Here is a 17759-nt window from a genome sequence, read left to right as displayed (position 1 = left end):
GATGTCAAGAAAACTGATGTCAAGAACACTGATGTCAAGAACACTGATGTCAAGAACACTGATGTCAAGAACATTGATGTCAAAAATACTGATGTCAAGAGCACTGATGTCAAGAAAACTGATGTCAAGAACATTGATGCCAAGAAAACTGATGTCAAGAACATTGATGTCAAGAACATTGACGTCCTATTGATCAATCTACCAGTACTGTTAACACACACCTGAACCATCTTAGTAGCAACACCAGCTGTGACAGGTGTGACGTATGGTGACAGCTGGTTTAGTGTTGTTACAGTGTCAGGACTGACACCATCTGAGGCCAGAGTGACGTAGCCAGCTGCACCATGAACCACACTACCATTACATATCTCACGACCTGTGGGTAAACCCATTGACACACGTTAAACCATATTAAACAATATTAAAAACCAATTATAACCCATTTTCATATATTAAACACCTTTCACACACACACACACACACACACACACACACAACACACAACACACAACACACAACACACAACACACAACACAGCACACAACACACAACACACAACACAACACACAACACACACACAACACACACACACACACACAAACACAACACACACACAACACACACACAACACACACACACACGGGGTCCCGAAACATGGAGAGCCAAGATGTTGGACGTGGTGCTGGAAAACCTCATGCACCAACATGTTAAGGACACTACCAGAGTGAGAGGGGAGGATGAACCAGCAAGATTGGACTTTGTGTTCACCCTGGGCAGTTCAGACATTGAGGACATCACATATGAGAGTCCTCTAGGAGCTAGCGACCACGTGGTTCTGTGCGTTGAATATATAGTAGAGCTGCAAGTGGAGAGAATAACAGGAGTTGAATGGGAAAAGCCTGACTATAAAAGAGGGGACTACATAGGGTTGAAGAACTTCCTGCAGGAGGTTCCGTGGGACAGAGAACTGGCAGGAAAGCCAGTAAATGAAATGATGGAATATGTAACAACAAAATGCAAGGAGGCAGTGGAAAGGTTTATTCCCAAGGGCAACAGTAACAACGGGAAGACCAGAACGAGCCCCTGGTTTACCCGACGGTGTAAGGAGGCAAAAACAAAGTGCAATAGAGAATGGAAAAAGTACAGAAGGCAGAGAACACACGAAAATAGCGAGATTAGTCACAGAGCCAGGAACGAGTATGCACAGGTAAGGAGGGAGGCCCAGCGACAGTATGAAAATGACATAGCATCGAGAATCAAGACTGACCCGAAACTGTTGTATAGCCACATCAGGAGGAAGACAACAGTCAAAGACCAGGTAATCAGACTGAGGACAGAATGTGGAGAACTCACAAGAAATGAGGAGCTAAACAGGAGATTTAAGGAAGTTTTTACAGTAGAGACAGGAAGGGCTGTGGGAAGACAGCACAGAAGGGAACATCAAGAGGGAATATACCAACAAGTGTTGGATGACATACGAACAACTGAGGAGGAGGTGCAGAAGCTGCTAAGTGACCTTGATGCCTCAAAGGCGATGGGACCGGACATCTCCCCATGGGTCCTTAGAGAAGGAGCAGAGATGCTGTGCGTGCCCCTAACCACAATCTTCAACATATCCCTTGAAACTGGGCAACTACCTGAGAAATGGAAGACAGCTAATGTAGTCCCCATATTTAAGAAAGGAAACAGAAACGAGGCACTAAACTACAGACCTGTGTCTCTGACTTGTATTGTGTGCAGAGTCATGGAGAAGATTATCAGGAGGAGAGTGGTGGAACACCTGGAACGGAACAAGATTATAAATGAAAACCAGCATGGGTTCATGGAAGGCAAATCTTGTATCACAAACCTCCTGGAGTTTTATGACAAGGTAACAGAAGTAAGACACGAGAGAGAGGGGTGGGATGATTGCATCTTCCTAGACTGCAGGCAGGCCTTTGACACAGTTCCCCACAAGAGATTAGTGCAGAAGCTGGAGGATCAGGCACATATAACAGGGAGGGCACTGCAATGGATCAGGGAATACCTGACAGGGAGGCAGCAATGAGTCATGGTACGTGAAGAGGTATCACAGTGGGCGCCTGTGACAAGCGGGGTCCCACAGGGGTCAGTTTTCAGACCAGTGCTATTTTTGATATATGCGAACGACATGATGGAAGGAATAGACTCTGAAGTGTCCCTATTCGCAGATGATGTGAAGCTGATGAGAAGAATTAAATCGGATGAGGATGAGGCAGGACTGCAAAGAGACCTGGACAGGCTGGACATGTGGTCCAGAAACTGGCTTCTCAAATTCAATCCTGCCAAATGTAAAGTCATGAAGATTGGGGAGGGGCAAAGAAGACCACAGACAGAGTATAGGCTAGGTGGACAAAGACTACAGACCTCACTCAGGGAGAAAGACCTTGGGGTGACCATAACACCAAGCACATCACCGGAGGCACACATCAACCAAATAACTGCTGCAGCATACGGGCGCCTGGCAAACCTGAGAATAGCGTTCCGATACCTTAATAAGGAATCGTTCAAGACACTGTACACTGTGTATGTTAGGCTCATACTGGAGTATGCAGCACCAGTCTGGAACCCACACCTGGTCAAGCACGTCAAGAAGTTAGAGAAAGTACAAAGGTTTGCAACAAGGCTAGTCCCAGAGCTCAGGGGAATGTCGTACGAGGAAAGGTTGAGGGGAATCGGACTGACGACACTGGAGGACAGAAGGGTCAGGGGAGACATGATAACGACATACAAGATACTGCGGGGAATAGACAAGGTGGACAGAGATAGGATGTTCCAGAGGGGGGACACAGAAACAAGGGGTCACAACTGGAAGCTGAAGACTCAGACGAGTCACAGGGACGTTAGGAAGTATTTCTTCAGTCATAGAGTTGTCAGCAAGTGGAATAGCCTAGCAAGTGAAGTAGTGGAGGCAAGAACCATACATAGTTTTAAGAAGAGGTATGACAAAGCTCAGGAAGCAGAGAGGGAGAGAACCTAGTAGCGATCAGTGAAGAGGCAGGGCCAGGAGCTGAGTCTCGACCCCTGCAACCACAATTAGGTGAGTACAATTAGGTGAGCACACACACACACACACACAACACACACAACACACACAACACACACACACAACACACAACACACAACACACACAACACACACACACAACACACAACACACAACACACAACACACGCAACACACAACACCTACCTTCAACAGCACACAACACACAACACACAACACACGCAACACACAACACCTACCTTCAACAGCACACAACACACAACACACAACACACAACACACACAACACACACACAACACACAACACACAACACACGCAACACACAACACCTACCTTCAACAGCACACAACACACAACACACACAACACACAACACACGCAACACACAACACCTACCTTCAACAGCACACAACACACAACACACACAACACACAACACACAACACACGCAACACACAACACCTACCTTCAACAGCACACAACACACAACACACAACACACAACACACGCAACACACAACACCTACCTTCAACAGCACACAACACACAACACACGCAACACACAACACCTACCTTCAACAGCACACAACACACAACACACACAACACACAACACACGCAACACACAACACCTACCTTCAACAGCACACAACACACAACACACACAACACACAACACACAACACACGCAACACACAACACACAACACACGCAACACACGCAACACACAACACACAACACACGCAACACACAACACCTACCTTCAACAGCACACAACACACAACACACACAACACACAACACACAACACCTACCTTCAACAGCACACAACACACAACACACACAACACACAACACACAACACACAACACACAACACCTACCTTCAACAGCACACAACACACAACACACAACACACACAACACACAACACACAACACACACACACAACACACAACACACAACACACAACACACACAACACACAACACACAACACACACAACACACAACACACAACACACAAAACACACAACACACACACACAACACACAACACACAACACCTACCTTCAACAGCACACAACACACAACACACAACACACGCAACACACAACACACAACACACAACACACGCAACACACAACACACACAACACACAACACACGCAACACACAACACACACAACACACAACACACAACACACAACACACAACACACAACACACAACACACAACACACAACACCTACCTTCAACAGCACACAACACACAACACACAACACACAACACACGCAACACACAACACACAACACACGCAACACACAACACCTACCTTCAACAGCACACAACACACAACACACAACACACAACACACAACACACGCAACACACAACACACAACACACGCAACACACAACACCTACCTTCAACAGCACACAACACACAACACACAACACACAACACACAACACACGCAACACACAACACACACAACACACAACACACGCAACACACAACACACACAACACACAACACACAACACACAACACACAACACACAACACACAACACACAACACCTACCTTCAACAGCACACAACACACAACACACAACACACGCAACACACAACACACAACACACAACACACAACACACAACACACGCAACACACAACACCTACCTTCAACAGCACACAACACACAACACACAACACACAACACACGCAACACACAACACACGCAACACACAACACCTACCTTCAACAGCACACAACACACAACACACAACACACAACACACGCAACACACAACACACAACACACGCAACACACAACACCTACCTTCAACAGCACACAACACACAACACACAACACACAACACACACAACACACAACACACAACACACAACACACAACACACAACACACAACACACACAACACACAACACACAACACACAACACACAACACACGCAACACACAACACCTACCTTCAACAGCACACAACACACAACACACAACACACAACACACAACACACACAACACACAACACACAACACACAACACACAACACACAACACACAACACACAACACACACAACACACAACACACAACACACGCAACACACAACACCTACCTTCAACAGCACACAACACACAACACACAACACACAACACACAACACACACAACACACAACACACAACACACAACACCTACCTTCAACAGCACACAACACACAACACACAACACACACAACACACAACACCTACCTTCAACAGCACACAACACACAACACACAACACACAACACACACAACACACAACACACAACACACAACACACAACACCTACCTTCAACAGCACACAACACACAACACACAACACACACAACACACAACACCTACCTTCAACAGCACACAACACACAACACACAACACACAACACACACAACACACAACACCTACCTTCAACAGCACACAACACACAACACACAACACACAACACACAACACCTACCTTCAACAGCACACAACACACAACACACAACACACAACACACAACACACAACACACACAACACACAACACACAACACACGCAACACACAACACCTACCTTCAACAGCACACAACACACAACACACAACACACAACACACAACACACAACACACACAACACACAACACACAACCCACAACACACAACACACACAACACACAACACACAACACACAACACACAAAACACACAACACACAACACACACAACACACAACACACAACACACAACACCTACCTTCAACAGCACACAACACACAACACACAACACACACAACACACAACACACAACACCTACCTTCAACAGCACACAACACACAACACACAACACACAACACACACAACACACAACACACAACACACAACACACAACACCTACCTTCAACAGCACACAACACACAACACACAACACACAACACACACAACACACAACACACAACACACAACACACAACACCTACCTTCAACAGCACACAACACACAACACACAACACACAACACACACAACACACAACACACAACACACAACACACAACACACACAACACACAACACACAACACACAACACACAACACACACAACACACAACACACAACACACACAACACACGCAACACACAACACACAACACACAACACACAACACACGCAACACACAACACACAACACACAACACACAACACACAACACACAACACACAACACACGCAACACACAACACACAACACCTACCTTCAACAGCACACAACACACAACACACAACACACAACACACACAACATACAACACACAACACACACAACACACAACACACAACACACAACACACACACACACAACACACAACACACAACACACGCAACACACAACACCTACCTTCAACAGCACACAACACACAACACACAACACACAACACACAACACACACAACACACAACACACAACACACAACACCTACCTTCAACAGCACACAACACACAACACACAACACACAACACACACAACACACAACACCTACCTTCAACAGCACACAACACACAACACACAACACACAACACACACAACACACAACACACAACACACAACACACAACACCTACCTTCAACAGCACACAACACACAACACACAACACACAACACACACAACACACAACACCTACCTTCAACAGCACACAACACACAACACACAACACACAACACACACAACACACAACACCTACCTTCAACAGCACACAACACACAACACACAACACACAACACACAACACCTACCTTCAACAGCACACAACACACAACACACAACACACAACACACAACACACACAACACACAACACACGCAACACACAACACCTACCTTCAACAGCACACAACACACAACACACAACACACAACACACAACACACAACACACACAACACACAACACACAACACACAACACACAACACACACAACACACAACACACAACACACAACACACAACACACAACACACAACACACACAACACACAACACACAACACACAACACACAACACACACAACACACAACACACAACACACAACACCTACCTTCAACAGCACACAACACACAACACACAACACACACAACACACAACACACAACACCTACCTTCAACAGCACACAACACACAACACACAACACACAACACACACAACACACAACACACAACACACAACACCTACCTTCAACAGCACACAACACACAACGCACACAACACACAACGCACACAACACACAACACACAACGCACACAACACACAACGCACACAACACACAACACACAACGCACACAACACACAACACACAACGTACACAACACACAACGCACACAACACACAACACACAACACACAACACACAAAACACACAACACACAACACACACAACACACAACACACACAACACACGCAACACACAACACACAACACACAACACACAACACACGCAACACACAACACACAACACACAACACACAACACACAACACACAACACACAACACACAACACACAACACACAACACCTACCTTCAACAGCACACAACACACAACACACAACACACAACACACACAACACACAACACACAACACACGCAACACACAACACACAACACCTACCTTCAACAGCACACAACACACAACACACAACACACAACACACAACACACAACACACAACACACAACACACAACACACAACACACACAACACACAACACACAACACACAACACACACAACACACAACACACAACACACACAACACACAACACACAACACACAACACACAACACACACAACACACACAACACACAACACACAACACACACAACACACACAACACACAACACACACAACACACGCAACACACGCAACACACAACACCTACCTTCAACAGCACACAACACTGGTATTTGTTCATCAGTCGTGGGTTGTATCACATACACACCAGAGATGAACACGTGTTGTTCATAGTACAGCTCTGAACAAGACGTTGCTGGTGGTACAGTCCCAACACTGTAAGTGGAACAATGTTATGATTAGATGCAATGACTGGAACAATACACTGACTGGAACAATACACTGACTGGAACAATACACTGGTGCAATACACTGACTGGAACAATACACTGGTGCAATACAGTGACTGGAACAATACACTGACTGGAACAATACACTGGTGCAATACAGTGACTGGAACAATACACTGACTGGAACAATACACTGGTGCAATACAGTGACTGGAACAATACACTGACTGGAACAATACAATGGCTGGAACAATACACTGGTGCAATACAGTGACTGGAATACACTGGTGCAATACAGTGACTGGAACAATACACTGACTGGAACAATACACTGACTGGAACAATACACTGGTGCAATACAGTGACTGGAACAATACACTGGTGCAATACAGTGACTGGAACAATACACTGGTGCAATACAGTGACTGGAACAATACACTGACTGGAACAATACACTGACTGGAACAATACACTGGTGCAATACAGTGACTGGAACAATACACTGGTGCAATACAGTGACTGGAACAATACACTGACTGGAACAATACACTGACTGGAACAATACACTGGTGCAATACAGTGACTGGAACAATACACTGGTGCAATACAGTGACTGGAACAATACACTGGTGCAATACAGTGACTGGAACAATACACTGACTGGAACAATACACTGACTGGAACAATACACTGGTGCAATACAGTGACTGGAACAATACACTGGTGCAATACAGTGACTGGAACAATACACTGACTGGAACAATACACTGACTGGAACAATACACTGGTGCAATACAGTGACTGGAACAATACACTGACTGGAACAATACACTGGTGCAATACAGTGACTGGAACAATACAATGACTGGAACAATACAATGACTGGAACAATACAATGACTGGAACAATACAATGACTGGAACAATACAGTGACTGGAACAATACACTGACTGGAACAATACACTGACTGGAACAATACACTGACTGGAACAATACACTGGTGCTATACAGTGACTGGAACAATTATCTGACTGGAACAATACACTGACTGGAACAATACACTGACTGGAACAATACACTGGTGCAATACAGTGACTGGAACAATACAGTGACTGGAACAATACACTGACTGGAACAATACACTGGTGCAATACAGTGACTGGAACAATACACTGACTGGAACAATACACTGGTGCAATACAGTGACTGGAACAATACACTGACTGGAACAATACACTGACTGGAACAATACACTGGTGCAATACAGTGACTGGAACAATACACTGGAACAATACACTGACTGGAACAATACACTGGTGCAATACAGTGACTGGAACAATACAGTGACTGGAACAATACACTGACTGGAACAATACACTGGTGCAATACAGTGACTGGAACAATACAGTGACTGGAACAATACACTGACTGGAACAATACACTGGTGCAATACAGTGACTGGAACAATACAGTGACTGGAACAATACACTGACTGGAACAATACACTGGTGCAATACACTGACTGGAACAATACACTGACTGGAACAATACACTGACTGGAACAATACACTGACTGGAACAATACACTGACTGGAACAATACACTGACGAACAATACACTGGTGCAATACAGTGACTGGAACAATACACTGACTGGAACAATACACTGACTGGAACAATACACTGACTGGAACAATACACTGACTGGAACAATACAATGGCTGGAACAATACAATGACTGGAACAATACAATGACTGGAACAATACACTGATGCAATACAGTGACTGGAACAATACACTGACTGGAACAATACACTGACTGGAACAATACACTGACTGGAACAATACACTGACTGGAACAATACAATGGCTGGAACAATACACTGACTGGAACAATACAATGACTGGAACAATACAATGACTGGAACAATACACTGGAAAAATACACTGGATGGAACAACACACTACATACTACATACTACACCAGGGTCATTAAGACTGGTTGGTTGGTTAATGGGGTTTAAAGTCTATCTACTACACCAGGGTCATTAAGACTGGTTGGTTGGTTAATGGGGTTTAAAGTCTATCTACTACACCAGGGTCATTAAGTCTGGTTGGTTGGTTAATGGGGTTTAAAGTCTATCTACTACACCAGGGTCATTAAGACTGATTGGTAGGTTAATGGGGTTTAAAGTCTATCTACTACACCAGGGTCATTAAGACTGGTTGGTTGGTTAATGGGGTTTAAAGTCTATCTACTACACCAGGGTCATTAAGACTGGTTGGTTGGTTAATGGGGTTTAAAGTCTATCTACTACACCAGGGTCATTAAGACTGGTTGGTTGGTTAATGGGGTTTAAAGTCTATCTACTACACCAGGGTCATTAAGACTGGTTGGTTGGTTAATGGGGTTTAAAGTCTATCTACTACACCAGGGTCATTAAGACTGGTTGGTTGGTTAATGGGGTTTAAAGTCTATCTACTACACCAGGGTCATTAAGACTGGTTGGTTGGTTAATGGGGTTTAAAGTCTATCTACTACACCAGGGTCATTAAGTCTGGTTGGTTGGTTAATGGGGTTTAAAGTCTATCTACTACACCAGGGTCATTAAGACTGATTGGTAGGTTAATGGGGTTTAAAGTCTATCTACTACACCAGGGTCATTAAGACTGGTTGGTTGGTTAATGGGGTTTAAAGTCTATCTACTACACCAGGGTCATTAAGACTGGTTGGTTGGTTAATGGGGTTTAAAGTCTATCTACTACACCAGGGTCATTAAGTCTGGTTGGTTGGTTAATGGGGTTTAAAGTCTATCTACTACACCAGGGTCATTAAGACTGGTTGGTTGGTTAATGGGGTTTAAAGTCTATCTACTACACCAGGTTCATTAAGACTGGTTGGTTGGTTAATGGGGTTTAAAGTCTATCTACTACACCAGGGTCATTAAGACTGGTTGGTTGGTTAATGGGGTTTAAAGTCTATCTACTACACCAGGTTCATTAAGACTGGTTGGTTGGTTAATGGGGTTTAAAGTCTATCTACTACACCACGGTCATTAAGACTGGTTGGTTGGTTAATGGGGTTTAAAGTCTATCTACTACACCAGGGTCATTAAGTCTGGTTGGTTGGTTAATGGGGTTTAAAGCCTATCTACTACACCAGGGTCATTAAGTCTGGTTGGTTGGTTAATGGGGTTTAAAGTCTATCTACTACACCAGGGTCATTAAGACTGGTTGGTTGGTTAATGGGGTTTAAAGTCTATCTACTACACCAGGGTCATTAAGACTGGTTGGTTGGTTAATGGGGTTTAAAGTCTATCTACTACACCAGGGTCATTAAGACTGGTTGGTTGGTTAATGGGGTTTAAAGTCTATCTACTACACCAGGGTCATTAAGACTGGTTGGATGGTTAATGAGGTTTAAAGTCTATCTACTACACCAGGGTCATTAAGACTGGTTGGTTGGTTAATGGGGTTTAAAGTCTATCTACTACACCAGGGTCATTAAGACTGGTTGGTTGGTTAATGGGGTTTAAAGTCTATCTACTACACCAGGGTCATTAAGACTGGTTGGTTGGTTAATGGGGTTTAAAGTCTATCTACTACACCAGGGTCATTAAGACTGGTTGGTTGGTTAATGGGGTTTAAAGTCTATCTACTACACCAGGGTCATTAAGACTGGTTGGTTGGTTAATGGGGTTTAAAGTCTATCTACTACACCAGGGTCATTAAGACTTGTTGGTTGGTTAATGGGGTTTAAAGTCTATCTACTACACCAGGGTCATTAAGACTGGTTGGTTGGTTAATGGGGTTTAAAGTCTATCTACTACACCAGGGTCATTAAGACTGGTTGGTTGGTTAATGGGGTTTAAAGTCTATCTACTACACCACGGTCATTAAGACTGGTTGGTTGGTTAATGGGGTTTAAAGTCTATCTACTACACCAGGGTCATTAAGACTGGTTGGTTGGTTAATGGGGTTTAAAGTCTATCTACTACACCAGGGTCATTAAGACTGTTTGGTTGGTTAATGGGGTTTAAAGTCTATCTACTACACCAGGGTCATTAAGACTGGTTGGATGGTTAATGAGGTTTAAAGTCTATCTACTACACCAGGGTCATTAAGACTGGTTGGTTGGTTAATGGGGTTTAAAGTCTATCTACTACACCAGGGTCATTAAGACTGGTTGGTTGGTTAATGGGGTTTAAAGTCTATCTACTACACCAGGGTCATTAAGACTGGTTGGTTGGTTAATGGGGTTTAAAGTCTATCTACTACACCAGGGTCATTAAGACTGGTTGGTTGGTTAATGGGGTTTAAAGTCTATCTACTACACCAGGGTCATTAAGACTGGTTGGTTGGTTAATGGGGTTTAAAGTCTATCTACTACACCAGGGTCATTAAGACTGGTTGGTTGGTTAATGGGGTTTAAAGTCTATCTACTACACCAGGGTCATTAAGACTGGTTGGATGGTTAATGAGGTTTAAAGTCTATCTACTACACCAGGGTCATTAAGACTGGTTGGTTGGTTAATGGGGTTTAAAGTCTATCTACTACACCAGGGTCATTAAGACTGGTTGGTTGGTTAATGGGGTTTAAAGTCTATCTACTACACCAGGGTCATTAAGACTGGTTGGTTGGTTAATGGGGTTTAAAGTCTATCTACTACACCAGGGTCATTAAGACTGGTTGGTTGGTTAATGGGGTTTAAAGTCTATCTACTACACCAGGGTCATTAAGACTGGTTGGTTGGTTAATGGGGTTTAAAGTCTATCTACTACACCAGGGTCATTAAGACTGGTTGGTTGGTTAATGGGGTTTAAAGTCTATCTACTACACCAGGGTCATTAAGACTGGTTGGTTGGTTAATGGGGTTTAAAGTCTATCTACTACACCAGGGTCATTAAGACTGGTTGGTTGGTTAATGGGGTTTAAAGTCTATCTACTACACCAGGGTCATTAAGACTTGTTGGTTGGTTAATGGGGTTTAAAGTCTATCTACTACACCAGGGTCATTAAGACTGGTTGGTTGGTTAATGGGGTTTAAAGTCTATCTACTCACCTAAGCGCAGCTCCTGAAGCCGCGTCATAACAGTCGCAGTTAGAGCCCAAATCCCAGAGATAATATGTGTGGTTGTGACCTCTACAGAACTCTACACACTGACGGAGTGTCAGTCTACACCAGGAGAGGCTGACGTTGCTAGGTGTTGCTGACACACTAGCCACGGGTGCTGACACTGCTGACATGGACAGGTTGTTAGTTAGGTTGTATATACACTGAGATATACACCTCTCAGTGTATATACACTGTGATATACACCTCTCAGTGTATATACACTGTGATATACACCTCTCAGTGTATATACACTGTGATATACACCTCTCAGTGTATATACACTGTGATATACACCTCTCAGTGTATATACACTGTGATATACACCTCTCAGTGTATATACACTGAGATATACACCTCTCAGTGTATATACACTGTGATATACACCTCTCAGTGTATATACACTGTGATATACACCTCTCAGTGTATATACACTGTGATATACACCTCTCAGTGTATATACACTGTGATATACACCTCTCAGTGTATATACACTGATATACACCTCTCAGTGTATATACACTGAGATATACACCTCCCAGTATATATACACTGTGATATACACCTCTCAGTGTATATACACTGTGATATACACCTCTCAGTGTATATACACTGAGATATACATCTCCCAGTATATATACACTGAGATATACACCTCTCAGTGTATATACACTGAGATATACACCTCTCAGTGTATATACACTGTGATATACACCTCTCAGTGTATATACACTGTGATATACACCTCTCAGTGTATATACACTGTGATATACATCTCCCAGTATATATACACTGAGATATACACCTCTCAGTGTATATACACTGAGATATACATCTCCCAGTATATATACACTGAGATATACACCTCTCAGTGTATATACACTGAGATATACACCTCTCAGTGTATATACACTGTGATATACACCTCTCAGTGCATATACACTGTGATATACACCTCTCAGTGTATATACACTGAGATATACACCTCTCAGTGTATATACACTGAGATATACACCTCTCAGTGTATATACACTGTGATATACACCTCTCAGTGTATATACACTGAGATATACACCTCTCAGTGTATATACACTGTGATATACACCTCTCAGTGTATATACACTGTGATATACACTTCTCAGTGTATATACACTGTGATATACACCTCTCAGTGTATATACACTGAGATATACACCTCTCAGTGTATATACACTGTGATATACACGTACTAAAGTAACCATAATAAAATATACAATAAATCATACAACATGACTGCTAAAATATTCAATAATACACACACACGTATTTTTCCTTCCCAGTAATTGATGGTTTAGTGAAAGCCGTGTTTCAGGCTTTTTAAAAGCACGATCAAAGCCGTGTTTTAGTGGTGATATGTTGAGTTATAGAGAAGCAATTTAGGAGGAGGGTTTGATAAAACGTGTGTGTGTACTCACCTTTTTGTGGTTGCAGGGGTCGAGTCACAGCTCCTGGCCCCGCCTCTTCACTGATTGCTACTAGGTCCTCTCTCTCCCTGCCCCATGAGCTTTATCATACCTCGCCTTAAAACTATGTATGGTTCCTGCCTCCACCACATCACTTTCTAGTCTATTCCACGGCCTGACTACTCTATGACTGAAGAAATACTTCCTAACATCCCTTTGATTCATCTGAGTCTTCAACTTCCAATTGTGACCTCTTGTGTCTGTGTCCCATCCCTGGAACATCCCGTCTTTGTCCACCTCGTCTATTCCGCGCAGTATTTTATATGTCGTTATCATGTCTCCCCTGACCCTCCTGTCCTCCAGTTTCGTCAGGCCGATTTCCCTCAACCTTTCTTCGTAGGACAATCCCCGTAGCTCTGGGACTAGTCTTGTTGCAAACCTTTGCACTTTCTCTAATTTCTTGACGTGCTTGACTAGGTGTGGATTCCAAACTGGTGCTGCATACTCCAGTATGGGCCTGACGTAAATGGTATACAGAGTCTTGAACGACTCCTTACTGAGGTATCGGAACGCTATCCGTAGGTTTGCCAGGCGCCCGTATGCTGCAGCAGTTATCTGATTGATGTGCGCCTCATGAGATATGCTCGGTGTTATACTCACCCCCAGATCTTTTTCCTTGAGTGAGGTTTGCAAACTTTGGCCATCTAAACTATATTGTGTCTGCTGTCTTCTCTGCCCTTCCCCAATCTTCATGACTTTGCATTTGGCAGGGTTAAACTCAAGGGGCCAGTTGCTGAACCAGGCTTGTAGTCTGTCCAGGTCTCCTTGTAGTCCTGCCTGATCCTCGTCCGATTTGATTCTTCTCATTAACTTCATATCATCTGCAAACAAGGACACTTCTGAGTCTATCCCTTCCGTTATGTCGTTCACATATACCAAGAACAGCACAGGTCCTAGGACTGACCCCTGTGGAACCCCGCTTGTCACAGGCGCCCACTGACACCTCGTCACGATCCACCCCTCTCTCTCTCTTGTCTTACTTCTGTCACCCTGTCATAAAACTCCAGTAGGTTTGACACACAGGATTTTCCTTCCCTGAAACCGTGCTGGTTGTCAATTATACACTTGTTTCTTTCCAGGTGCTCCACCACTCTCCTCCTGATGATCTTCTCCATGACTTTGCATGTTATACACGTTAGTGATACAGGTCTGTAGTTTAGTGCCTCATGTCTGTCTCCCTTTTTTAAAATTGGGACTACATTTGTCATCTTCCACACCTCGGGGAGTTGCCCAGTTTCAAATGATGTGTTGAAGATCTTTATTAATGGCACACACAGTATCTCTGCTCCCTCTTTAAGGACCCACGGAGAGATGTTGTCTGGTCCCACCGCCTTTGAGGTGTCAAGTTCGCATAGCAGCTTCACCTCCTTGGTTATATGTACCTCATCCAGCACTTGCTGGTGTAACCCCCTGTTCTGATTTCCTGGAGTCCTACTGGTTTCCACTGTAAATACTTCTTTAAATCTCGTGTTGAGCTCCTGACATACCTCTTGGTCGTTTCTTGCGAAGTCCCCATCACCTTTCCTCAGTCTGATTATCTGGTCCTTGACTGTTGTTTTCCTCCTGATGTGGCTATACAACAGCTTTGGGTCAGACTTGACTTTCGATGCTATGTCATTTTCATATTGTCGCTGAGCCTCCCTTCTTATCTGTGCATATTCGTTTCTGGCTCTTCGGCTAATCTCTTTATTTTCCTGAGTTCTCTGTCTTCTGTACCTTTTCCATTCTCTAGTACACCTAGTTTTTCCCTCCCTACACCTTTGGGTGAACCAAGGACTCGTTCTGTTCTTCCCATTATTTCTGTTTTCCTTGGGAACAAACCTCTCCTCTGCCTCCTTGCATTTTGTTGCCACATAGTCCATCATTTCTTGTACTGGTTTTCCTGTCAGTTCCCTCTCCCACTGAATGTCTTGCAGGAAGTTCCTCATGCCTGAGTAGTTCCCCCTTTTGTAGTTTGGTTTTTCCCACCCTATTCCTGCTACTCTCTCCACCTGGAGCTCAACTATGTAGTTGAAGCACAGAACCACATGATCACTAGCTCCCAGGGGCCTTTCATACATGATATCCTTGATGTCCGAACTACTCAAGGTGAATACAAGGTCCAGTCTTGCTGGTTCAATCTCTCCTCCCTCTCTGGTAGTGTCTCTAACATGTTGATTCATGAGGTTTTCCAGTACCACATCCATCATCTTGGCTCTCCATGTTTCGGGACCCCCATGGGGCTCCAGGCTTTCCCAATCTCGTGATTGAAATCACCCATAACTAGTAACTTTGCTCCCCCCATGTGTGCTCTCCTGGCCACCTCGGCTAGGGTGTTGACCATTGCTCTGTTGCTCTCATTGTATTCTTCTCTTGGCTTCCTGCAGTTCTGTGGTGGGTTGTACATTACTGCAATTATCACTTTATGTCCCTCAGACTGGATTGTTCCTACTAAGTAGTCCCTTTCGCCCGTGCCATCCATTCCTTCCATTTTCTCAAAAAACCACTGGTTTTTAATGAGCAGTGCAACTCCTCCTCCCCCTCTCCTCCCTCTGTCTTTCCTGAGGATTTGATATCCGGATGGAAAGATTGAATCTCTTATTATTCTGGCGAGTTTTGTTTCTGTGAGTGCTATTATGTCTGGGGATGTCTCCTTGATTCTTTCATGCCACTCCTCATACTTATTTGTTGTTCCATCTGCATTTGTATACCACACCTTCAACTTCTTTTCTAAGACTGTGGTCTGGGAGGTATATTGGGGGTTGGGGAAGTGGGAGACCTGATAAGGAACTATGGGTGGTTGCTGTGGGGGTGGAGTTTGAAATGCAGTGGGTGGGGGCATTGGATATGGCATGGGTGTTTTGGTTTAGAGTGTCTGGTTGCACTGGGGTTGACCTGGTTGGGGGACTTCTATAGGAAGTTGTGAGGGGGGCTGTATTTGATCTTCTTCCTGTGTCTGGGATCTCCTGTCTGTCTCCTCCATCCCCTCTCTTTCCTCCTTTCGCCTTTGTACCATCTCTCTCAGTTTCTGCCTTTCTTCTTGTGTTCTGTCATGGTCGAGATACACCTTCC

At 44.0% G+C, this 17759-nt stretch overlaps 1 protein-coding gene across 1 annotated transcript in view; it reads right to left on the bottom strand.

Moving 5' to 3' along the window:
• LOC128702547 (uncharacterized) overlaps positions 1-17759 on the bottom strand; it is a 120240-nt gene that overhangs the window by 64784 nt on the left and 37697 nt on the right. Inside the window, exons 3-5 of the mRNA XM_070105413.1 lie at positions 13156-13330; positions 7952-8079; positions 222-376 (exon numbers count right to left, since the gene is read on the bottom strand). Coding sequence (XP_069961514.1) covers positions 222-376; positions 7952-8079; positions 13156-13330 — 458 coding nt within the window. The remainder of the gene's footprint in view (positions 1-221; positions 377-7951; positions 8080-13155; positions 13331-17759) is intronic.

The sequence above is a fragment of the Cherax quadricarinatus genome, chromosome 98 (assembly GCF_038502225.1).
Source record: "Cherax quadricarinatus isolate ZL_2023a chromosome 98, ASM3850222v1, whole genome shotgun sequence".
In the NCBI taxonomy this organism is placed as follows: domain Eukaryota; kingdom Metazoa; phylum Arthropoda; class Malacostraca; order Decapoda; family Parastacidae; genus Cherax; species Cherax quadricarinatus.
Note: the sequence above shows the minus strand (reverse complement) of the source record. Positions and strands in the feature narration are given on the sequence as shown.